This window comes from Manis pentadactyla, chromosome 11 (assembly GCF_030020395.1).
Source record: "Manis pentadactyla isolate mManPen7 chromosome 11, mManPen7.hap1, whole genome shotgun sequence".
Taxonomy (NCBI): Eukaryota; Metazoa; Chordata; class Mammalia; order Pholidota; family Manidae; genus Manis; species Manis pentadactyla.
The window spans coordinates 60,589,590-60,615,562 of record NC_080029.1 but is presented as its reverse complement, the minus strand read 5'-3'; the positions used below and the strand labels follow the sequence as shown (position 1 = coordinate 60,615,562).

The 25,973-nt window shown below is 36.4% G+C and overlaps 1 protein-coding gene across 2 annotated transcripts in view; it reads right to left on the bottom strand.

The window, feature by feature from the left end:
• Window positions 1-25,973, bottom strand: part of SEC23A (SEC23 homolog A, COPII coat complex component) — a 71,933-nt gene that overhangs the window by 3,795 nt on the left and 42,165 nt on the right. For both annotated transcript variants that reach the window (XM_036881265.2, XM_036881263.2), the window contains exons 14-19: window positions 16,080-16,233; window positions 10,373-10,450; window positions 7,864-8,025; window positions 6,344-6,430; window positions 4,989-5,144; window positions 3,323-3,388 (exon numbers count right to left, since the gene is read on the bottom strand). In XM_036881265.2, coding sequence (XP_036737160.2) covers window positions 3,323-3,388; window positions 4,989-5,144; window positions 6,344-6,430; window positions 7,864-8,025; window positions 10,373-10,450; window positions 16,080-16,233 — 703 coding nt within the window. The remainder of the gene's footprint in view (window positions 1-3,322; window positions 3,389-4,988; window positions 5,145-6,343; window positions 6,431-7,863; window positions 8,026-10,372; window positions 10,451-16,079; window positions 16,234-25,973) is intronic.

The window sequence follows — 25,973 nt, the reverse complement described above, 5'->3', positions numbered from 1 at the left end:
ATTATTTTATAACACAAGTATTTTTCTTTATTCTACATTCGTAGTTGACACAAAGAAGCAAAGGTCTCAAAAATGTGACTTAAACTAATAACCTAGTAGCTCTTTTTACTTCCTATATAACTAAATCTGATTTTTTTTCATTTACACATCTTCCACCTCAACTGACCCAATCCAGAGCTACTACTAGTCAAACAAAATATATATGCATTTTCTCATTTATATACTGTCGAGGTCTTACTTGAATTATAAATACTAATGCACAATTCAATCTTACCGAAAATTTGCAGTTGACTTATCTCAGTATTTCAACTGCACCCTTTTTCTCTTTAAAATATCCCCAGGACTTAGGCAGAGAAGTCCAAGCTCTGTACCACATAAGTAAATGAAGCACTGTGGGGACAGAGGCATAAGCAGCATTCCAGGAGCACATGCTGCCCTCTTCAGGTCATCCAGGGGTAATACTTACGAGTCAGTGCCTCATTTGTGACAAAAACTAAGGTGTTCAAGTCCTCAATTTTTAGTAAAATTCTTGGCTACCAAGTTAACTCCCTAAATCACAATCATCAATTTAGGATACTGATTACAAATTCAGATTTTTGAGTCAGACTGTCTTAGGTTCAAATCCAGACTGCCACAGTTCAGCTATGTGACCTTGGGTAAGTTACTTAACCTACAAAAACCTCAATTTCCTCTTCTGAAAAGTAGTGTTAGTAGTAACCACCCCATAGGGATGTTTTAACAACTAAGTAGGAGTGCATAAAAAGCTTAGCATGGTGACTAAATGTACTATAGATTCAGTTTATTAGTTGTTATTATAATCATTATCTATAAAATTAACATTTCCTTCCAAAAACTGTAATACTTCTCCAGAAATTGTTAGTAAACAAAGCCATCCCTCACCACTACAGTAAAAGCCTTTTCTTCATTCTCTTTGGTTTTCTTATAGTCCTTATAGCTATTTTTCATCTTTTTTACTTTCTGGTCCTTAACCCCAGCATTTCTGACTCTTAGCAAAATACTGAAAAGACACAGGCTCTTATGAGCTCCAACTAAGCTTTCTCTCCACCTCAAAATCTTTGTCTTCATCCTTCTTACCACCCTTTGCTTCTGCAGAAGGGAATGTCTTGCCTCCGTACCACTGCTTAACTTCCACAGAGCATCTTGCAATCTACTGTCTCCTTTGAGGACCTTATGCACCAATAAGCTGTCCCTCTGTGTCTCCCTATAAGCTCCTTACACTTGGTCCACAAATAATTTCTGTGCCCACACACTAATTATAATCATCCCTCTATCCTACTATTCAACTCAGGCTAAGTTTGCAAGAGAATTACTTATACTTATGACCTCCACTTCCTTATCACCCTCTAATTCCTTACAATCTATCTTTTACTCAACCACGACGCTAAAACCGCTTATCAAAGGCCACAAATGACCTTAGTCGTCAAACTGATTCACCTTTTTAAAGCCTTTATCCTCCAAGTATTTTCCCTTCTTCCTACCATAAAGTCCTCCCTCACTTATTATGACAGTATTCTTTTCATTTTCCTTCTACCTCTCTGATTATTTTATTAAATACTCCTACCACTTGTACTTTCTCAGGGTTTTATCTCATCCTTCTTTTCCCTCTCTACTCTCTCCTTCAATAAGCTTCCATTGTGATGACTTTAAGTATCACTTGTCTATGATTAACTTTCACCTTCTTTCCCTGATCACCAAACTCAAATTTCCAATAGCCTGCCCAGCTTGGCTATCTACATGGTATTTCAAACTCAATGTGTCTAAAATCAAATACTTTCTCTCTGGTACATGTTCTCCTAGTTACCCAGACTCAAAAGCCCGCATTACCTTGTTCTCCCTCTACTATCTTTTAGAAATTCAAACCTACAGAAAAGTAGAGAGAAAAGTACAAGGAGCATTCATACACTCTAAAACTAAACTCACTGATTCACATTTTGCCACATTCATTTTATGTTTCCATAAATTTTTTCTTGAATCATTTCTGCAAATTGAAGACATCACAATGTTTTACTCCCAAACATCTCTCAAGATGAGAGACAATATCCTACCATTATCACACTCAAGAAATTCAATATTATACTAGTATCTGATATATAGTCCAAATTTAATAAATCATCCAATTACATTCCTCACAGCTGGTCTCCACCTCTAATCCAGAATCCAATCAGAATTCCAATTCTGCATATAGTTGTCTTGCCTTAAAGTAACTTTTACGTTCCTGCAACTTCTAACCAAACCTCAGTGAGTCTATTTCTGAAGTATCACCCAAATCTCTTCCTTTTCACCATCTTGCCTTCATTCCCTCTCACCTGGATTACTTCAACAGATAATAGTTTCAATCTACAAACTGGCTCCAACTAATCTGAAGATCCAACTATGTTATCTATAACTCAAATTCACTCCTCTATCCAAAAGCCTTCAATAACATTCTATTACTTACCAAAAAAAACAGCTCCTCAGTCCATAATCTGCATTCAGGATCCATTCAAAACATAGTTCGGCTGCACAATGTGTTTCCAGTTTATTGTCCTACTATTCATCCCTATATGTACTCTATACCTAAGTCCATACTGACCTCTGCCTAGAATTTCCTTGCTCATGTAATTTCTACTTACGGACATAACAACCATTCTAAAAGGAAATGTCCCTTTTTCTGAGCTTTTTAATGCTCTCATACCCTCTCTTGTTGCCACCACATGACCTCTTCCTCCTTCCTCTTCTAACCCCTGTAATACTTTATATCTAAAGCCCAGAGCCCTGTCTGCCTTGTGTTTTCATTACTTAGGTATGTATCTATCTCTCATACTAGTTGCAAGCTCCTCAAAGGCAAGAATGATGACTGCATATCATCCAGTACCAGTACAGAGCTCTGCATACTGGGCACTCAGTAAATGTTGATACATTTAACCAAGAGGAAGGATTTCTATCACACTAAAACATATTAATAATGATTTCCAAGCCTCTAGCCTTTCTTGCTCAACTAAAACCCCAGACCTCTCCCAGCTTATTGTGGCCTTTTGTGGTCCATGGCCTAGCAAGAAGCTTAAATCTCTTATATTACACACTTTATTGCTTTGTGTCTCAAGGGTGTGGTGCTAAACTTGGAATATAAAGGGGTTCTATCTATTTGATATGATCACTTTTTTATTTTCTATGGTGCCACCAAATGCTAATTCTATTTTCTACTCTTATTTTTTCATTACTTTTCCAAAAGAAATTATTACCAATATACGTAGTTCTCACTAAAATAACAAAATACAAATACACAAAAACATAATTTCCAAGATCTACTATTTACACTTACCTGTCCCCAGGCATACATATTATTATGAGTCTGTGAAGGGTTGACTTTTGAAAGCAGGAAACGGGCCTTAATAGCAAAGAAGAAATAACATTATCCATCAAAAAAAATATAACCTGAACAAATACATTATGCCATCTCAAATTAATTTTATTTAATACATTTTAGTAAAGCTAATTTTACCAAATGCAACTTTAAAAAAACCCTAAATTTTGAAATATGTAGGACACTATATGTCACAAATAGATAATAATAAATGCACCGTCTTCTCTCCATATCATACATTCATAATAATAAATTGAGTCTAAAACTCAGCATATAAAAATAATGTGTGCAATAATTATGACAAGTAGTTTGAAATTTACTAAACACTTGAACATCATCAGACGTTTGAAGTCCCAAAAAATGTTAAAAATAAAAATCATGAAAATCTAAATATTCTTTCACTTTAAACAGTGACTCTCAAACTTTTTTAAACTGCAGCCTATTCAGTAAGACAATGTACCCAACATCTTATCCATTTAGCCACTGTGCCTTATCATCATGAAAATAATAACTTGAATAAAAGAGGGAAACACATTGGAGGAACACAGGGAGTCACTTATTCTGAAATTTAGTACCATACAAAATCTTTTTCTATTCTACAAGTAACCAGTTCAACACAAGAGCACTGACTTTAGAGTCAGAACATCTGGATTCAAATTCCAGCTCCTCCATTTACTGTTCCCTTGGCTATAAGTGACCTAAGTCTCAGTTTTATTATTTGTAAAATGGAGATAACAGGACTGTTACATGAGGATCAAAGGAGATAAGACATGTAAAACATTATCAGCTTTGCAAATTCTTAATACATGGTAGCTCTTATTATAAATATAGTAAAACTCTAACAATTGCTATCATTTCTCAATAATAGATACTAGTATCTACTACCCACTTTGTAATACCATGCCAGGGATATACTAGGGATAGCCACTAGGAATACACAGCAATAAATGAAGCAAGGTCCCTACCTTCAAGGAGCAAGTGAAAACAAAGTATAATTAATTTACTGTAACTCTGACAAGAATAACAAGGGAGAAGTAAAAAGAGCGTCTGTTTAGGGGTCCTAACCTAGCCTTTTGAAAGGCACAAAAGGGCTGTGGGTATATGTACAAGAATCATACTTAATCCTCATAATTCTAAAAACCCCAAGGCCTTTTATAACGTCATAATGCTTTCCTATTACATGACATTTTCTAGAAAACTGAAATGACAGAATGAGGAAAACATAAAAAATTAAATTACCACAAACTTCATATTCACAGTCTTTATTAGTAAATAAACCAATTTTTAAAAAATACAGTAAATTATTCCCCAAGTCATTCACGTCTTCTAGCTCAACTAAAGCTGGCATACCACCCTAACACCATCTGGCTCTGTTATTAGAGCTGGTCTACAGGCAGAAGATGGGAGAAACGGCCACGCTTAGGCAACTAGTTGATAACCTTTTTGCTCTGCTCTCAAAGGTAAGGCAACAGGCAAGCATACCTTCCCCTTGGAACCTGCACGTGCCCATCCCCTTCCTCTTTCATTTGCCTACTGAAGCAGTCTACTCAAATTAAAGTCAGAAGGCAAGTAGGAATAACTCATTGCAAAATCAGCAATGAACACACAAATTAACAGCCCTTACCTGGCTGCCCCCATGTTCTGTGTCGATGTATCTTGGCATTGGAAATCTGGAGTGGAGAATCTCCTGTGCGTCATCCACTGGGGCTTGCAGAAGGTGGCGGAAATTTTCATATTCTGGCATGTCCTGATATCCTGACTTGCGCCACTGTGCTATGGTCTAATTTTAAAACAATTAAAGGAATTACTACTTTTAATTTCTTGCTCATCCAAAAATGTTGAGATTTTTTACCCAAAGGAAGTAATCTTCAGAAAGTAAGAAAATTCAAAACATTATTTCATTTATCTCAATTTTTTAAGTTAAGAATACTAATTTTGGTATTGAGTAAACAGATACAGAAATTAGGACATTTCTTCTCCTTTAAAAATAAAAAGAAATAATAATGAAGCCAGAAAATGTTTAAACACTATGCTGATCATAGTGATATTAGCTAAAAGCTACCTACCTTAGCTAATGATAAATGGGGGTAAATTTTTAACAGAAGTTCTCCCTGAGACTTCAAAATTAATGAACTACTATTATGAAGTCTTTACCACTGAAATTGCATTCTGGCAAGATATATAAACATTAAGGAAACCATTATTCTTTAAAAGTAAAGGGCATCAGTAACTGGTATCAATTAAAAATAATAGTAAGTCTTTAGAAGCCCTGGATAATATTACTTAAAATGATGTTATCAGTAACACTTTACTGTTGCAGTACAAATCAAAAATCATTTATAATGAAACAACTAGAAAAATAAATCTGCACAAGTTACTGGACTACTAGCCTATACGCTGGAGTGTGGGTCTATGAAAAAAGCATCTTGGTCTCGCAGGGGATCCAGAGAACAGTGCTTTCTCAGTCAGAGGAAGCACTTCAGTTCTGGCTGAATGCACAAATGCAGGCATGGGCAAGAGTTCTGCTAAATAACTGGACTAAAGCTTCATGGCTACCAAATATCCTGCTCTCTTCAATCATGTACCACTCCAATTAAGTTCTAAATTTTAATTCACTTAATGCTTTTTTAAGTGAGTTTTCAAGATCATGTGGAATATTTTTTAAGATACTTTAAATACTTCATGTGGAATACTTTTAAATGATGAAATAATGAAAAGGAAAGCCTCCCCACTGACAAAGGCTACCTTTTCCCCTCTCCATGTCTTCAGGCAAAACCCCAAAGTGTGATATGTCTATGTATACATCTATGCTCGCTCTTTCACACTATGCATTGTATAAAATCTATTTGTCCAACTGTGTGTGGAAATAAAAGTTTATCATAGAGGAAACACTAGCCATACAGTAAACCAGGGAAGCCGTCATGAGTAAAAGACCTTACTTCACCTGTATGCATAGCTTCAAATGCTGTGGAATCTTACCTCACCATGATAAATCAAAATCTGGAAGAATGTGTCCATGAGAAGAATACGATCTGCAAGAATGCTGCTGCTGTCGAGAAGCACCGGCTAACATTAAGAAAACAATGAGGGAACAGGAGGAAGGAAAAATAAATTACTTGAAGGCACAAAACAGATCTTTACAGGATATTTTTAAAATCTTAACTCTCAAAAATGAAATAACAGTTGAAAAATAGAACAGAGTCAAAGAAATCAGGGATGACTCCTAAGCCTGACAGTAACACCACTGAGTGACAGGGAGGTTTGCGGTACAGCAAATTTGGAGATGCAAAAAGAGTTCACAGTATGAAATGCAGGGTGTAGACAGAACTAATAACATAAATTTTGGTATTGTGCACAAAAATGGTAATGAAAGCTGTGTGATTAGACTGTACCACTTAAGGGAAGCCAGAGAAGAAGCCAGAGACTGAATCCTGGAGCAGCCCACACTTAGAGGACTGACAGGAGAAGCCAGCAAGAGGAGACTGAGAAGAAACAGGCAGTCAGCAGGAGGAAAACCAGTTGGTGGTGTAGGTGTCAGAGAAGCCTGGAGCAAAAGGCTCTCAAGGAGGATCTTCAATACATAAATACTGCTTAGAGTTCTGGCAAGATATTGGGCACTGGTAGCCTTGATAAGAGTGTTAGGTTGAGACTAATATAGGCTGAGAAGACAATGTGAAGTGAGAACATACAGAAAAGTCACTTTCTGAGTTTAGCTATGACTTGAATCAGAGAAATGCGGTGGCACTTAGAGAAAATGTAGAGTCCAGAGGTTTTTGTTTGTATGTTTTAATAAGGTGCTATTAAAGTTCTTATGTTAATGAGAATGATCCAGACGGAAAGTGATGATGCAGGAGAGAAAGAGGATAACTATAAAAGCCAACCCTTAGAAAACGGAGCTAACAGCACCCACAGAATAAATGGAAAGGCTGGAATCTGACAGAGGCAGAGGGTAGTGCTATGATGGGATTCCAGTTTTCTTCTGAACACTATTCTACATTTTCCAGATGTCTACAACTTACATATTATTACTCTGAAATAAAGAAAATTGGCCCTAAAATTTTCTGTCCTGATTCAAAAAACCATAAGACCAACTTAAAGCTCAACCAACATACTAAAAATATGTATTTTCTAGAAAAGTAAACAAATTACTAAACAAAACTGTAGTAACAAAATAAAACATTTACCCACTATTTTTTGCAAAATAGTAAATAAAGGCATCATGAGAGATAACTAATCAGTATATATATTAAATATTCTCTTTATACACTAAAGCATAAAGAGAACTTCCTAAAGTATTATTTTTAAAATATAGTCATTATACACTTTAAAGTGGTAAAACAGACAATTTTAATTACAGAATGAGAGAATATATGAAAAACAAGATAACTATTCTTGAGTTATTCTTTACTTAGTAACTACATTTCAAAAAAAACTTAGTGGTTTCCTCTTTTTTTATTGGGACACCACAGTAACAAAGCCAAATTTTTGCCCCTTTTTACCTCTGGTGGTCCACTAAAAGAATACGCATACAGAATAGGCTGAATCATGATTAGAGACTGGGTCAAATCTTGACGCATAAAATGGTGACGATAATATGAACTCTCATCAGGACTATTGTTAAAAACTTGCAAGAAAGGTGATCTTCTTAAATGAAACATAAACTATAAGGTAAAACATGAGATAGTTACCATCACAAAAGCATTTGATTACAACTGTTAGCACAATAAAACAAGTTACTATACAAACATTCTCAATTATATTCCTTAGAAAGAATCTTATTCATGATATTAATCAATCACTTAAAAATATAACTCAACAGCATTAAAAAAGGTAAAAGAGGTGACTCAGAAGGAAAACAAGAATAGAGACAAAATCCCATGCTCAGATCCAAGTTATTTTGAGGCTGATGCCAGGTGGTACGTTACTGGCATCCTTTGTTTTTATTCCCCATCTCTCCGGACACATCTCTGAAGGTTTTTTTAAATTACCATTCATTACCACCACCACCAAGACTCTACGAGAACATAAAAATAGATTAACAGATTTTGTTTTTTTATACCGTTCCCAAAAGTTGCTCTGGGAAGGATCTGCATTGTTTTTTTAAAAAGCACTTACATATACCCACTTGTTTCTTATCATTTAAGGTCTTCCTGATTCCTAAGAAACATTCTATTTCTTTCTCCTTTCACTTTCTCCCCTTCCACCCACTCCTCATAGGAAATAGATAAAAAAGGGGGTGTGTTAGACCTGAATAAAAGACAGCACACTGTCCTTTGTACTCTGATACAATCAAAAGGATCTGCTCCAAAGCACTCCCATTGTCTTTCAACTCCCTTCTGCCCTCAGGTCTGAAGTGCCTACATGCTGCTCCTGCCTGGGACTCCACGGTTCTCTGCCAATACATGGTATTCATTGAAATAATCTTTCCTTTTCTTTTTCAGTGATCCATAATTGAGAGGCTCTCTCATCCTTTACACTTGGACCATTCCTATTTACACACAGTAGTGTGTAACTAGTGAACTTCGGGGTAAATATTTTGGAAATGATGATCTCCCTTAAATTTAGTCTATGTCACCTTTTATAAGCAGACCTTGAAAACCTAAAGAAGAAGTATTTCTGAGTTCTCGTCTATTTCCAGTAGAGAAGAAAAGATGGGATGCCCAGATCTCTCAGATCTAAAAGCCTTAAGAGAAGGCTTGGAGTAGGGAGAGAAGAGAAAGTGTGGAGAATTTAGTGAAACGCTTAGCTTATACCCTCATTCCCTTCCCTATTAGTTTCTGCTACAAAGATTAGGCCTAAGCAGTACAGCATGGAGAAAACAAGTAATATAGACTCTACAGCATCGTACTACACTGATGGGCAGTGACTGCAATGGGGTGGAAGGGAACTTGATAATATGGGTGAATGCTGAAACCACAATGTTGCTCATGTGAAACTTTCATAAGTTTGTATGTCAATGATACTTAAAAAAAAAAAAAAGAACAAAGGTGAGGCCTAAGAATTGCCAAAACAGAAAGGGTTATCCCTGCCTTAAGACAAATAGACTCTGTGCTTTTCTCTAGTTCTCCAAAACCACAACCAGAGGTTTAGGGAAGTCTCCCTCTACAAACCTGGAGTTTCTAAGTTACTGATCAATAAAAGATTCTCAAGAAACTAAAGAATAGTTCTGAAAACAAAGTTGAAACTTTAAACAAAGTTTTCATGGGCAGAAATTTGAGTTTCCTCACCTCAATATTACTCATCCTTCCAGGCTAAGCTCAAACGCCACCTCTTCTCTAAAGACATATCAAACCATCCACTTGGAAGGATTCCTTGATCATTTCCTTTAAATTTTGTGAAATGCTCATAGCATTTCTCACTTCCCATTCTCTATTATTTATGTATATTTCAGATCTGAACCTTCAGACTGAAAGCTCCTTGAAAATGGGATCCATGTCAGTCTTATTCTCTTGCACATAGTACTAATTTGAAAAAATAGTATCTCTGTTACTCACCATATGAACAACCTACACATCTTAAAATATCTATCAAAACAACAGACAGATGACAGAATCCATATGCAAGTGGAAAAGTTTCTGTAAGATAAATGAAATTAGCTTCTTTTTCTATTTATCTGGTATGTCCTCAGGTGAGAAGCCCATGCTGTAAGACTAGCTGATAGGTAAAATTACTTTGGTACTACTGTAATTAGAACCTTTGCGTCAGATGGAAAGCTAGTTTGCCTCACGCTTAAGTCTACTCCACAGTAGGGTTCCAGTGTAAATTTCTGTTCACCACAAATGAATGACTATTTACAGGACCATCATAAAAATACAATATACATTTCACTGACTAGTCAAAGCCCAATTAATTTCTTACTTAGCCATCCCATAACTTAAAACCTAACCAAAAGAATAACCCAAAACCAAAGGACCTATAAGATGAGTAGTAAAAGACAAACAACAGGAAAAGTGAGATCCAATGCTACTTTCAACACTAAGAAAAGAACATGGCCCTTTTTCTACTCACCTGTGGATAAAGGGAGAAAGTTTCTGAAAATCTGAAGGAACTTGGATCATCTTTGTGATACTCTCCAAATTTCTGACACTAAGTTAAACAAAACATGTTAGTAATATATTCCCTGGCATAGACCTAAATCTGTTGCTTATACGTAATTTTTTTTTAAGTTACTGCTCTTTAGGAGGTAGACTCTTGATACAGGATAAAAGTAGAATAATTACTTAAAGAATTACCAAGAGAATGATTACAACTAAAGAAATACAACTGAATTTCAGAAGCAAACAATACATTACTCCAGTGCAGTAACAACTCATCTTAAAACGTTTGGGTTCTTTTAAACTAAGTGTCTCTGATAACAAATAAAGAGCTTTTATGTAATGACCAAAAGAAAACACCAAAGAAATGCTCAATATGTGCCCCCTAAGACTCTGCCTAAAAAAAGACAATACTGACAGAAATACACACAATTTAAAAATTCCACAGTGACTACAAAGAAAGTTGATAGTATAAAATTTGGTATACTCAAAACAGTAACAAAAAGAAAAGAAGAGTTGAGGAAAAGAAAATCCAAGTCCAACAGGTAAACTAGTAAACAAAGAAGAAACACACAGGCAAAAGTTAGAAGGAAATGAAGGAGACACATAACATTGGCACAAGAGAAGTAAGTCTTCTATGATAATGTAACAAAAGGCATCTAAATAACTGAGACAATATTCACGAAGAAGTCCTCAGCATCATGACTGACACTAAGCGCTCAGTAAGTGTTAGCTTCCTCTCTTGTTCTTGAGCAAAGCTTCTGACCTGAAAGGTTTTTCTAGTATGGATACAACTGATCTATGTCTGCAGTGTTTATCACTGCACTGCATACAATCAAGGCAAAATAGCAAACAAAAAATAACAAAGGGTTCACTACAAGTACAGCAGGACTTCTGCTGCCTAGAATATTCAACTGTATCATTTCTATAGTTATTTGTGCCTTAGAGAGCACATAAAAGGACTAGTTGGTTTGATCACATTTTTGGCTACCATGGAAAGTCACTTCAGAACCACAGTTATCCAAAGGGTAGAAAAAGCTATAGTGTAGAGCTAATCCTCAGAAAATAGATCTAGGAATAAGAGTGTTGCTGTCCTCAAAGCCCCCTAATAATATTTCACAGATGAAGTTTATTGATTAAGGATAATAATCTCCACTGTCCAATATGATAGGCACTAGCCACATGTCGTAATTTAGATTAGTTACAATTAAATAAAGATCCAGCTCCTCGGTTGCACTAGCCATATTTCAAGTGCTCAATAACCTCATGTGGGTAGTAGTTCCCTAATGAACAGTACAGATTATAGAACATTTCTACCATTGCAGAAAATTCTCCTAGACAGCGCTGAGCTAGAATATCAAATACATTTGAGAGCTAGAATATCAAATACACTGAAGACATTTTGAGAAAAAGACAATATATCACACATTGTTCAGAACTATCAATCACCTTATATTAAATATATACATTTAAATTTTGCCTAGAACTCTGTTAAAATAAAGCATTAGGCAAATCTTATATTATGATTAATGAGGGTAACAAAAGACTGTTCACTTTGCTTGGGTAACCAGGGTTGTCCAAGAGGCTGATTTCTTGAGTGGGACACATTTTGATATTTATGTCCAAACTTCTTGCTTTTCTTACAGTTTTTTCACATCATTAAACATAATCTTCATATAATCTACATATATTCTTCTTTATATACATAAACATAATCTACATATATTACTTCATATAGATGGCTGACTAGCATTCCAGTATATTGGTTTATTGCTATAACTACCTTAACCATTCCTTCATTACTAGCATTTACATTTATCCTATTATATCCTTACATCTTTAGGATAAATTCTTAGAGGTAAAATTTCCAAGTAAAAAGCAGTTTTTAAGTTTTCGATAGATGCCACCACCTCCTTTTATATATAAGGTTATATATACAGACGTATATAAAGGTTGTACAGATTCAATACCAAACCCACAAGCTATGAAGCAGTGCGCTTCCCTGAATACTAACCAACTCTAAGCATTCTCCTGTTTTCCTAACTCTTATCAGTTTGAAAGATAAAAACTGTTTTCTTGTTCTACTTTCCAACTTGGATTATAAATGAAATCGCTAGCTTCTTCACATGTTTATTGGCCACTTGCACTCATTTTGATAATTCTTTGTTCACGACTTTTGCTCGTTTTTTGCCCAAATCTTACTGATTTAAGAGCTCTTTTACATAAAAAAATCTACATTCTGTAATATACATATAAAATGTTGGCATTAAATTCTGCTAATGGTAATTCTTACCACACAGATTTTTTTGTTTCATTTTAGTGTACTAAAATCTTTTGATATTTTTTTTAATGGCTCCTGCTTTTTCTATCATGTTGAAAAGATTAAAGCATATAGGAGGTATTCAAAGACCCAGTGGTTGAGTCACTCAGAAGTAATAGGCCTGGGCAGATAAAGCAACACTAATACAATTTTCTTAAGAAAAATAACATTTGCAAGAAGTCTAGTACTGTCTTTATTTCAGTAATTATGCATAAAGGCAGCCACTTTAACAAGAGGGCCCTACAAGTCAAAGCCTAACCTCTATAAGAAAATGGTAATGACAAAAGTGGTTATCTTTAAAAACAACACAATTAAAGTGCCTGGTCCCCTGGTGTAGCAAGAAAAAAACCTGGCTGGGGTCAATTCTGCAAGGAAAGCCCAAGAGTCTTAAAAAGAGAGACTTTCTGGGCCAAGTCTAACCCAATGAACTTTTACCCATCATAGCAGCATAGCTAAGGCAGAATATAATTAGTGGGTAAGTGGTAAACCACAGGTCAAGGATGAACAAAATTCAAGGATCAATTTTACATTGTAAAAGCAGATGCCATTCAATAGAAAAGGTCAGGAGTCAAAAAGGAAAGGAACAGATCTGTGAGCTGGATATAAGAGACCAAAAACAGACAGAGAACAGAGGTAGTAAATTATGTACTGATACCAGTACCTTAAGTGATTCTGACCAAGGGGAGCGAGGACTTATATTAAAGGTGTCAGAAGCAAATGTGGAATAGCACTGATTTGGCCATACAATGTCTATTCGCTACAAAACAGTTTTTAAAAAGATGTCTATTTTTATTAAAACTGCTCTGAGTCATCAGGAAAAAATAAAGCAACTACATTCACTACACCAAAGTGAGGCAAAAAGAGTTTGCTTATTTCATAGATTTCTTCATAGAAAAAAGCTTATAAAAGGGTAGTATGAAAAGGTATAAATTTTGTGTTGCTATCATTGCTATATCTGAAAATTCAGCAGTGTAGAATCAGTACAAAAAATGAGGCTACCTTCTGTTAGTGACTTAGAACAGCCTCTGTACCTAAGGTTCTTTGTTACCACCTGAAGCTTCACATCAACAGTACGCTCACTTGATTCAATCAATTAAAGAAAATAATGTATAAATCACCTTCTCACAACTTTCATCCCACATGAGGGGCTCTTACTCCACCGGGTTTCTGTAAGAAACTATAATTTTTTAAAAATCGTTCTTTGAACCTTGCACACTATACAATGCCAGCCACAGTAATGGACAGCTTCCAAGTGAACCTGTTAGCAATTTCTTTAGGGAATCTTTCAATCCTACATGGCAACATGCAGTAGTAGGACTGTGGTCATTTGGATAGCTTCATTCTCAGTCCTTGACACAAGGTAAGTAAGGCCATGGATTACTGGTGAAAGTTGTTTTGCACAGAACACAGAGCAGCAGTCTGATAACATCAGCCTCTTCCAAACTACCTCCACCAACCTCCTCTTAGTTGCTTTCTGACTTACAGGAACAGACAAGGTACACTGGTGTGACAGAAGATCACAGTAAGATGTCATCATGCCATGACTCACCTGTGCTCTAGTCCCAGGAGCCTCGCTGCTGCTATAATTGCTGCAAACTGCAGAATACGTAGCTTACAAGTGAATTATAGTGTGAGGTTTTGTAATTTTGTACTTTTTTGTAACTGTGCCATTTATTTATTTATAGGCCATTCTGTTTTATATCTTATTAGTGTTTGTTTTTTATAAGCATGTCAAGCAATATGGCAGATTTAAAATGTTAGGTATGAGCTAGAAGAGAAAGGTTCTAGTCATAAGCCTACAGAGCATCTTGAAGAATTTCAATCTTCTGAGTCATTTCACACACTCATGCAACAAGGGAAACAGAAAAAAGTCCACCTTTACAATGAAAGCTACTTATCAGTGGCTTTCACATGGGCTGATAACCCAACTTGTACTATGTAATTTTGTGTCATATGATAATGTCCAAATGCACTACAAAACAGAAAAAGCATTTAACTACAAATCACAGCTATTTGACAAATAAAGGTGCTGCTTACTACAAACAGGTTTACAATCTCAAAACAATAAAATGTTTGCTAAAACAAAGTCACATTCAGTGAAAAGGCTCAAGAAGCAAGCTGTTACAGAGCACAACTTATTACCCAGAAAAGGAAAAGTCACAGTTGGTGAGAACCTAATAATATCAATAAGTAAAGTTACAGTAAAATGCCAGGACAAGATGCAGTCTGAGAAACTGAAAACATTCCATTTTAAAACAATATAATATGTGAATGCATAGATGACATGTCACATGATGCTGAAAAGGTTTGTATAAACAGCTGAAAAATAATAGCTTCTCTATTCAGGTTGATGAGTCAACAAATTTTACCAATAGGTCAATTTGCTAACTGATAAAATTCAAGAAAACTTTTTCGCTGCCTTAAACAAGCAGAGGTCAAAATATATTTAATGTTCTATCTTCCTATCTGGAAATAAAAGGTCATCTTGAAGGAACTGTGACAGCATTTGCATTGATGGTGTGCAATCAGCTATGAAAGGTTTTATGCTGCCTGTTTAAAAAAAGACAACACTGACATCCTAACACTGTCCTAAAAACACTCAGAGAGGAAATGAGAAAAAAAAAAAAGTTCTGGATTATGCTAGAAAAATGGCCAATTTAATTAAACAAAGACTAGTTCACTCAAGAATGAACTAGATTTCCTAGATTTTTAGCAGAGAAGAGTTCTCAACAGGGTGTCTCAAAGAGTGAACTGAAGAAGTACTTTCAAGGAAATAATAGGTCAGAATTTGCTGAGCAAAAACGGAACAGAACTTACACATCACAGTTCATAATGTAAGTAATGGTTTCCTGGCATGTTAAAAACCCAAGTAAATCATCATTATGAACAGCTTTACTAACATGCCCTTTGGTAATCTAGATCCAAGTAATAAAGACTTGTCTACATTTTTGTATGTTAATATGTGTAATTTTATATCCCAATTAATTTTTCTAAAAACACTCCATTAAAATGAAAATAGGAACTAAAACTATAGCAATGAAGAAAAATATGCAAAAAAGTAGTAAAACCAGGATTAAATTTGGAACTAATCTGATACCAGCTCAAAAAAAAAAACAAGAAAACTAGTAGTTTACGTAACTGTCACTTTCATTTTAGGAAAAAAGGTTATTTTACTTGACTAGAAGAGATATGTCTACTATTCATTACTATGCCCTTCTCAGCAGCTTGAATAGGAGGTCTCTCATATAGTCTTTTCAGTTACACTGTTAAGTACTTTGAAAGAGATTATCAGCAACAAATATTTACTACAAATAAAAGCATATGGACTTAAAAAAAAAAGAACACAGTGTCTACTTCTTACCAGCCGAATGAGCTGTCTGTCTAGCCATCTAAGAACATCTGGCCCTTCCTCTGTTTCTGCTCTATATATTGCCAGCCGGGCCATAAGAATGGCAGCTGCCTCCTGGTCAAAAGATGCAGCGATGTTTTGGATTTGAGTTTGAGCATCTGCCCAGCTAAAGACAAGAAGAAAAAACACAGAAATGCTGCTGAAGTATAATATTCATAAATCATAGTTGATTGTTATCACAGATTTAAATTAAAAACATATAGAAAATTATTTCAATATTTCAAAATTCCAATATTACCTAGAAAATACAGCATTTTCAAAAAAATCACTAATAGCAGTTTCAGAATTGCACTGTTTTTCAGAAAAATATATCCAAAACTAATAACATCCTCTAAAGTAACCATAAGATAGATTTCCAAATGCCTTCCTTAAAACTTGATTTCTTTAGGTAAACATAATAGCATAGGTATGTGTCCATGTGCACCTATATACCAGACGTGGAAAATTTACTTGCTCAGTTGGTAAAAGCAGAAATATGGAAATACAAAAATAAAGCTTTTTTCCCAGCCTGAGTAATTCTCATTTACTAAACTGGAAAATGAATGAAATATCAGAAGCTTTTTTCTCATTGGTCTTTAATTCAATTATTGTAATAAAACTTACATGACTAAAACTTCTATGTATTCTTTTCTCTCCATGTTAATACACAACTATAACCAATCAAAAGTTAGTAAATGAAAATTTTAGTCTAAGATATTAATTTGATGTTATGTATAAAATAGCAGTAATTTATTAAAGTCACATGTTCTATAAATCCAATCCTGTCAAATTATGCTGGGTAGACCCAGTAAGTTTTTGTTTGTTTAATGTTTTTCTGTAATATTCAGCTCATTTTAATTCTAAAATACCTGATCTTAAGCAAGTCTGGCAATACTTATAGACTTCTTGAAAGGATGGACCATTTGCATATAACTCAAAAATTTAAAAAGTGATCCCAAGGAAATTCAAATAGTAACATGTGGAAATTCAAACAGTAACATGTTCAAAATTCTCCTTCTTCCTCTATAGTTTTTCTCAAATATACAAATAATTTTTTAACATTTTCCAAATGACTGACAACTGTGAATAATCTCAGTCTAGTCAAATAGCAAAAGGCAAAAAAGAATGAGAATGGGTAAAAGAAATGATAATTTTGTTATTTTTAATGTAATTTAAACACTCAGTAATTACACTAATAGTTTACTTTTTTTCAATTTAAAAAAATTAAAGAACTAAAATCAAAATTGTTTAAATTAGCATTTGCCCAAGTTGGGAGACCATGACATTCACTTGCTTCAAACTGAAACATAAAGGTCACATTTTTCTTTTGAAAATGCAATGGCTCAGTACTGGAATTACATTAGCAACTAAGCACATACAAATTTACAAATTAATATCTTTTAAGCCCTAAATTAAAAAATGTACTCTTTAAATCAAGTTTAAAGGGCTTACACTATAAATAAAATTTATCTTCTGGGGGCGGAGCCAACATGGCGGTGTGAGTACAACAGTGGGAATCTCCTCCCAAAAACATATATATTTTTGAAAATACAACAAATACAACTAATCCTAAAAGAGAGACCAGAAGACACAGGACAACAGCCAGAATACATCCACACCTGCGAGAGCCCAGTGCCTGGTGAAAGGGGTAAGATACAAGCCCCAGCCCGGCGGAACCCAAGCGCCCCTCACCCCAGCTCCCAGCGGGAGGAGAGGACTCGGAGCGGGGAGGGAGAGGGAACCCAGGACTGCTAAACACCCAGCCCTAGCCATCCGCACCAGAGTGCAGACACAGTGCATGCGTGGAGGGCGGGAAACTAGGGAAACAGGACAGCAAGACCTCTGAGTGGGTCCCGAAGTTGATGCCCCTGTGACAAAGAAAAGTGAGTGCTGTTTGAAGGTCTTAAAGGGACAGGGGTGCAACAGCTGGACAGAAACAACCCAGCTCACAGTACAGCAGATGGAAACTCCAGGAAAACCCGGTCACACTAACCCCCTGGGTAACAGCTCTGAGACCCCTCACGGAGGTAAACAGCCTAACACCCCCCATCCATTACCCCTCTGGGGCGTGGCCAAAGCAGAGAAGCAGCCTGAGCCTGGCTACCCCCTCAGCAAGGGAGCTTCCTCCATACCGGCTGGGCAAGACACAAAGACCCAGTCTACACGCAATTGCCCAACACAAGCAACTAGGGGTTGCAGTTGTCCCAGTAAAGAAAGGCCAGTAGCAAGGGGAAAGTTTGGCTCTCCCAGCTGACAGTCAACAGCACTTATCAACATGAAAAGGAAAAAAAATTTGATCCAGACAAGAATAACCCAGACAGCTTTGGCATCTGCTACATCTTCCCCTGAGAAGGAACCTGGGGAGTTGATTTGAACAGCATTCCTGAAAGAGAATTCAAAACGAAAGTCATAACCATGCTGATGGACTTGCACAGAAATATGCAAGAACTAAGGAAGGAGAATACAGAAATAAAACAAGCTCTGGAAGGACTTCAAAACAGAATGGACGAGATGCAAGAGATCATTAATGGACTAGAAAACAGAGAACAGGAACGCAGAGAAGCTGATGCAGAGAGAGATAAAAGGATCTCCAGGAATGAAAGAATTCTAAGAGAGCTGAGTGACCAATCGAAACGGAAACGGAACAATATTCGCATTATAGGGGTACCAGAAGAAGAAGAGAGAGAAAAAGGGATAGAAAGTGCCTTTGAAGAAATAATTGCTGAAAACTTCCCCAAATTAGGGGAGGAAATGGCCTCTCAGACCACAGAGGTACACAGAACTCCCATGACAAGGGATCCAAAGAGGGCAACACCAAGACACATAATAATTAAAATGGCAAAGATCAAACACAAGAACAAAGTATTAAAGGCAGCCAGAGAGAAAAAAACAGCTCCCCTACAAAGGAAAATGCATCAGGCTATCATCAGACTTCTCAACAGAAACCCTACAGGCCAGAAGAGAATGGCATGATATACTTAATACAATGAAACAGAAGGGTCTCGAACCAAGACTACTATATCCAGCACAATTATCATTTAAATATGAAGGATGGATTAAACAATTCCCAGACAAGCAAAAGTTGAGGGAATTTGCCTCCCACAAACCACTTCTACAGGACATCTTACACGGACTGCTCTAGATGGGAGCACTCAGAAAAAGAGCACAGAACAAAACACCCAACATATGAAGAAGGGAGGAGAAGTAATAAGAAGGGAGAGAAATAAAGAATCATCAGACCATGTTTATAATGGCTCAACAAGTGAGTTAAGTCAGACAGTAAGATACTAAAAAAGCTAACCCTGAACCTTTGGTAACCACAAACTTAAAGCCTGCAATGGCAATAAGTACATATCTTTCAATAATCACCCTAAATGTAAATGGACTGAATGCACCAATAAAAAGACACAGAGCAATAGAATGGATAAAAAAGCAAGATTTATCCGTATGCTGCTTACAAGAGACTCACCTCAAACCCAAAGACATGCACAGGCTTAAAGTCAAGTGATGGAAAAAGATATTTCATGCAAACGACAGAGAGAAAAAAGCAGGTGTTGCAATACTAGTATCAGACAAAATAGACTTCAAAATAAAGAAAGTAATAAAAGATAAAGAAGGACATTACATAATGATAAAGGACTCAGTCCAACAAGAGGATATAACCATTATAAATATATATGCACCCAATACAGGAGCACCAACATATCTGAAACAAATACTAACAGAACTAAAGGAGGAAATAGAATGCAATGCACTCATTCTGGGAGACTTCAACACACCACTCACTCCAAAGGACAGATCCACCAGACAGAAAATAAGTAAGGACACAGAGGCACTGAACAACACACTAGAACAGATGGACCTAATAGACATATACAGAACTCTACATCCAAAAGCAACAGGATACACATTCTTCTCAAGTGCACATGGAACATTCTCCAGAATAGACCACATACTAGGCCACAAAAAGAGCCTCAGTAAATTCCAAAAGACTGAAATCCTACCATCCAACTTTTCAGACGACAAAGGCAAAAAACTAGAAATAAACTGAACAAAGAAAGCAAAAAGGCTCACAAACACATGGAGGCTTAATAACACGCTCCTAAATAATCAATGGATCAATGACCAAATCAAAATGGAGATCCAGCAATACATGGAAACAAATGACAACAACACAAAGCCCCAACTACTGTGGGATACTGCAAAAGCAGTCCTAAGAGGAAAGTATATAGCAATCCAGGCATACTTAAAGAAGGAAGAACAATCCCAAATGAATGGTCTAATGTCACAATTACCGAATTTGGAAAAAGAAGAACAAATGAGGCCTAAGGTCAGCAGAAGGAGGGACATAATAAAGATCAGAGAAGAATTAAATAAAATTGAGAAGAACAAAACAATAGCAAAAATCAATGAAACCAAGAGCTGGTTCTTCGAGAAAATAAACAAAATAGATAAGCCTCTAGCCAGATTTATTAAGAAGAAAAGAGAGTCAACACAAATCAACAGTATCAGAAACGAGAAAGGAAAAATCACGACGGACCCCACGGAAATGCAAAGAATTATTGGAGAATACTATGAAAACCTATATGCTAACAAGCTGGGAAACCTAGGAGAAATGGACAACTTCCTAGAAAAATACAACCTTCCAAGACTGATGCAGAAAGAAACAGAAAATCTAAACAGACCAATTAGCAGCAACGAAATTGAAGCGGTAATCAAAAAACTACCAAAGAACAAAACCCCTGGGCCAGATGGATTCACCTCAGAATTTTATCAGACATACAGGGAAGATATAATACCCATTCTCCTTAAAGTTTTCCAAAAAATAGAGGAGGAGGGGATACTCCCAAACTCATTCTATGAAACCAACATCACCCTAATTCCAAAACCAGGCAAAGACCCCACCAAAAAAGAAAACTACAGACCAATATCCCTGATGAACATAGATGCAAAAATACTCAACAAAATATTAGCAAACCGAATTCAAAAATACATCAAAAGGATCGTACACCATGACCAAGTGGGATTCATCCCAGGGATGCAAGGATGGTAGAACATTCGAAAATCCATCAACATCATCCACCACATCAACAAAAAGAAACACAAAAACCACATGATCATCTTCATAGATGCTGAAAAAGCATTTGACAAAATTCAACATCCACCCATGATAAAAACTCTTAGCAAAATGGGAATAGAGGGCAAGTACCTCAACATAATAAAGGCCATCTATGATAAGCCCACAGCCAACATTATACTGAACAGCAAGAAGCTGAAAGCTTTTCCTCTGAGATCGGGAACTAGACAGGGATGCCCACTCTCCCCACTGTTATTTAACATAGTACTGGAGGTCCTAGCCACAGGAATCAGACAAAACAAAGAAATACAAGGAATCCAGACTGGTAAAGAAGAAGTTAAACTGTCACTATTTGCAGATGACATGATATTGTACATAAAAAACACTAAGGAATCCACTCCAAAGCTACTAGAACTGATATTGGAATACAGCAAAGTTGCAGGATACAAAATTAACACACAGAAATCTGTGGCTTTCCTATACACTAACAATGAACCAACAGAAAGAGAAATCAGGAAAACAACTCCATTCACAATTGCATCAAAAAGAATAAAAAGTAGGAATAAACCTAACCAAATAAATGAAAGACACTAACAAATGGAAACTCATCCCATGCTCCTGGCTAGGAAGAATTAATATCTTCAAAATGGCCATCCTGCCCAAAGCAATATACAGATTTGGTGTAATCCCTATCAAACTACCAGCAACATTCTTCAACGAACTGGAACAAATAATTCAAAAATTCATACGGAAACACCAAAGACCCTGAATAGCCAAGGCAATCCTGAGAATGAAGAATAAAGTAGGGGGGATCTCACTCCCCAACTTCAAGCTCTACTATAAAGCCATAGTAATCAAGACAATTTGGTACTGGCACAAGAACAGAGCCACAGACCAGTGGAACAGTCTAGAGACTCCAGACATTAACCCAAACGTATATGGTCAATTAATATTTGATAAAGGAGCCATGGACATACAATGGCGAAATGACAGTCTCTTCAACAGATGGTGCTGGCAAAACTGGACAGCTACATGTAGGAGAATGAAACTGGACCATTGTCTAACCCCACATACAAAAGTAAACTCAAAATGGATCAAAGACCTGAATGTAAGTCATGAAACCATTAAATTCTTGGAAAAAAGCATAGGCAAAAACCTCTTAGACATAAACATGAGTGACCTCTTCTTGAACATATCTCCCCGGGCAAGGAAAACAACAGCAGAAATGAACAGGTGGGACTATATTAGTCTGAGAAGCTTCTGTACAGCAAAAGACACCATCAATAGAACAAAAAGGAACCCTACAGTATGGGAGAATATATTTGAAAATGACACATCCGATAAAGGCTTGACGTCCAGAATATATAAAGAGCTCACACGCCTCAACAAACAAAAAACAAATAACCCAATTAAAAAATGGGCAGAGGAACTGAACAGACAGTTCTCCAAAACAGAAATACAGATGGCCAACAGACACATGAAAAGATGCTCCACATCGCTAGTTATAAGAGAAATGCAAATTAAAACTACAATGAGGTATCACCTCACACAAGTAAGGATGGCTGCCATCCAAAAGACAAACAACAACAAATGTTGGCGAGGCTGTGGAGAAAGGGGAACCCTCCTACACTGCTGGTGGGAATGTAAATTAGTTTAACCATTGTGGAAAGCAGTATGGAGGTACATCAAAATGCTCAAAACGGACTTACCACTTGACCCAGGAATTGCACTCCTAGGAATTTACCCTAAGAATGCAGCAATCAAGTTTGAGAAAGACAGATGCACCCCTATGTTTATTGCCAACATTATTTACAATAGCCATGAATTGGAAGCAACCTAAATGTCCATCGGTAGATGAGTGGATAAAGGAGATGTGGTACATATACACAACGGAATACTACTCAGCCATAAGAAGAGGGCAAATCCTACCATTTGCAGCAACATTGATGGAGCTAGAGGGTATTATGCTCAGTGAAATAAGCCAAGAGGAGAAAGAGAAATACCAAATGATTTCACTCATCTGTGGAGTATAAGAACAAAGGAAAAACTGAAGGAACAAAACAGCAGCAGAATCATAGAACTCAAGAATGGACTAACAGGTACCAAAGGGAAAGGGACTGGGGAGGATGGGTGGGTAGGGAGGGATAAGGGGTGGGAAGAAGGGGAGTATTAAGATAAGCATGCATAATGGGTGGGGTGGGAGAAAGGGGAGGGCTGTACAACACAGAGAAGACAAGTAGTGATTCTACAACATTTTGCTATGTTGAAGGACAGTGACTGTAAAGGGGTTTATAGGGGGGACCTGGTATCAGGGAGAGCCTAGTAAACATAATATTCTTAATGTAAGTGTAGATTAACGATAACAAAAAAAAAAAAGGAAGAAAGAAAAGGGGGATTACTTCCTGATAGGATAAAACTAACTGTAAATCAATGATTAATGCATGCTTTAAATATCCTTAATTTTGATCACTTAAAGGGTGTCAGATGATCAGCTATAGAGGTACATTTTTCTGATAATAGTCCTTTTTCTTAAAAAAAGAAAAAAAAGCAGTTCCTGTGTGGTGACCTCCAGTGAGTTCTACACAATGGTATAAAGGGCATATCAAAGTGTGGGCAAAGGGTCTGTTTGTGTTTATACAGAGGATCAAAGCCTAATTGGGCTACCCCGAAAATGAACTAAGATACGATATGAAGAAGAACTTCCAACATCAGCACTCTCTGGAAGAGTCATACCAGAAGATGATCATCAAAAAACCTCAACAGAGATCCAGGCGCTGCTACAGGTGTAGATGCACTCATCCCACCGTTTCCTGGACTTGCCATGGGAATGAAGAAGGAGATATCTAAGCTGGCCTGTGCATACAGTAAAACAACAAATTTGACTGGATCCATACTGTTGGAACTCAACCAAGAATTTGGAGAAGTGCAAATTGTAGCGCTCCAAACTCTTACAACTACAGACTATTTACTGTTAAAAGAACATATGGCATGTGAACAGTCCCCAGGAATGGGTTGTTTTAATTTGTCTGATTTCTCTCAGACTGTTCAAGTACAGTTGGACAATATCCATCATATCATAGATAAATTTTCTCAAATGCTTAGGGTGCCTAACTGGTTTTCTTGGTTTCACTGGAGATGGCTGGTAACTATTAGATCTGCTTTGGTTATGTAACTGTATTCCTATTATGTTAATGTGTGTGCGCAATTTAATTAGTAGTTTAAAACCTATACATGCTTAAGTTACACTACAAGAAGATATGTCAAAGAAATAATCAATCTTCCCATGTTTTCTTCCGCCTGCTACTTCTATAGCTTTTCTTCTTCCTTCCTAATTACAACCCTTAAATAGAATTCGTGCCTCATATCGAATTTACTGAGTATCATAATTCCTCCAAGTGGTAAAGATACCTCAAGACAAATGCTGGGCATAGAAGCCACAGGGCCTAAATCTGCAAAAGAAGTAAAAATCTAACCTTTTCAAACAATATGGCTTCTCTCTCACTTACCAACTTTACATTTCCCTGTATGGCCCCGGAAGATGACTGGTTAGCCAGAGATGGGTAAGATTCCTCAAGGGAGGAACAACCTAAGACAGGCACAGTCGCAGGGGGGCCATCAGGTGAGAAATTGGGGATCAACAGAGGTGAGGCTTAGAACCTCACCCCCCACTGTTTTGAGAGAAATCTCCTGCATCTGTAGATGTTTTGTTGCCCTTGTCTAGCTTGGATTAACACATAGTCTACAGGCACACACCTGATCATCTACATTTGCTCTCTTACAACACTAAACTATGTTTTCTACCTTTATCTTGTATCTACCTACCACTTCAGCATTTTATTAAAAATAATAATAATAATAATAATAAAGGGAGAAATGTGGTATCCACATATAAATCAAGTATAAAAATCAAACGAATATTCATATTTGACCTGATTGTTTATAGTTCATAATGCGTGATCAAAACCGAAAGTTGCTGTGATGACTGCCCTTGTACTGTTCACCATGTAAGAACTTATTCACTATATAAGAATTTGTACACCATGTAAGAACTTGTTCGTTATGCTTCAGAAGATTGGAGACTGACGAGAATTAGGCTTGGGGTGGATTAATGATTGTGCATTGAGCATTGACTCCCCTATACAGAATTCTATTGTTGTTAGCAACCATTTCATCAATAAATATGAGAGATGCCCTCTCAAAAAAAAAAAAAAAAAAACTATCTTCTGCTTTTTCTATACGCCTGTACTGTGATTCTTAACAACTAGTTCAAACCAAATTTCCCAGATCAAAGTCATTTTCTGTATGAAAAATGGCAACTTTTGATGTACTCAGGAACTTGAGTTCTTTACTTTCACATGGCTTCCTCACTTAAATACACTTGCCTAGGTCCCTAAAATCATATTTCCAAAAAATAAAAATAAAATAAGCCCTGAGGATCATTGCAAATAGTCAGGATAAGTTAATTTGAAAAGATGGGTGCTTTGGTGAGACACAATGATATAACTGGCACTGTAACACACATCTCCACAAATAGCCTCATAAAGTCTGGTCCAGCAAACTGAAAATATATAAACCCAAGAAATTTCTAAGAAAGCTCCCTTTTGTCTTAGAAGATTAACCTTTTTAGAACTTCTCATTTTAAGAATATTTCAAACATAAAAGCTATGAGTAGAATAAACTCCTATATACCCATCACTTAAGTTTTATCCATTGTTAGGATGTTAATATATTGGCTTTATCATTCTCTTTTCCTTTATACACACACACACACACTTTTTCTTTTGCTGAAC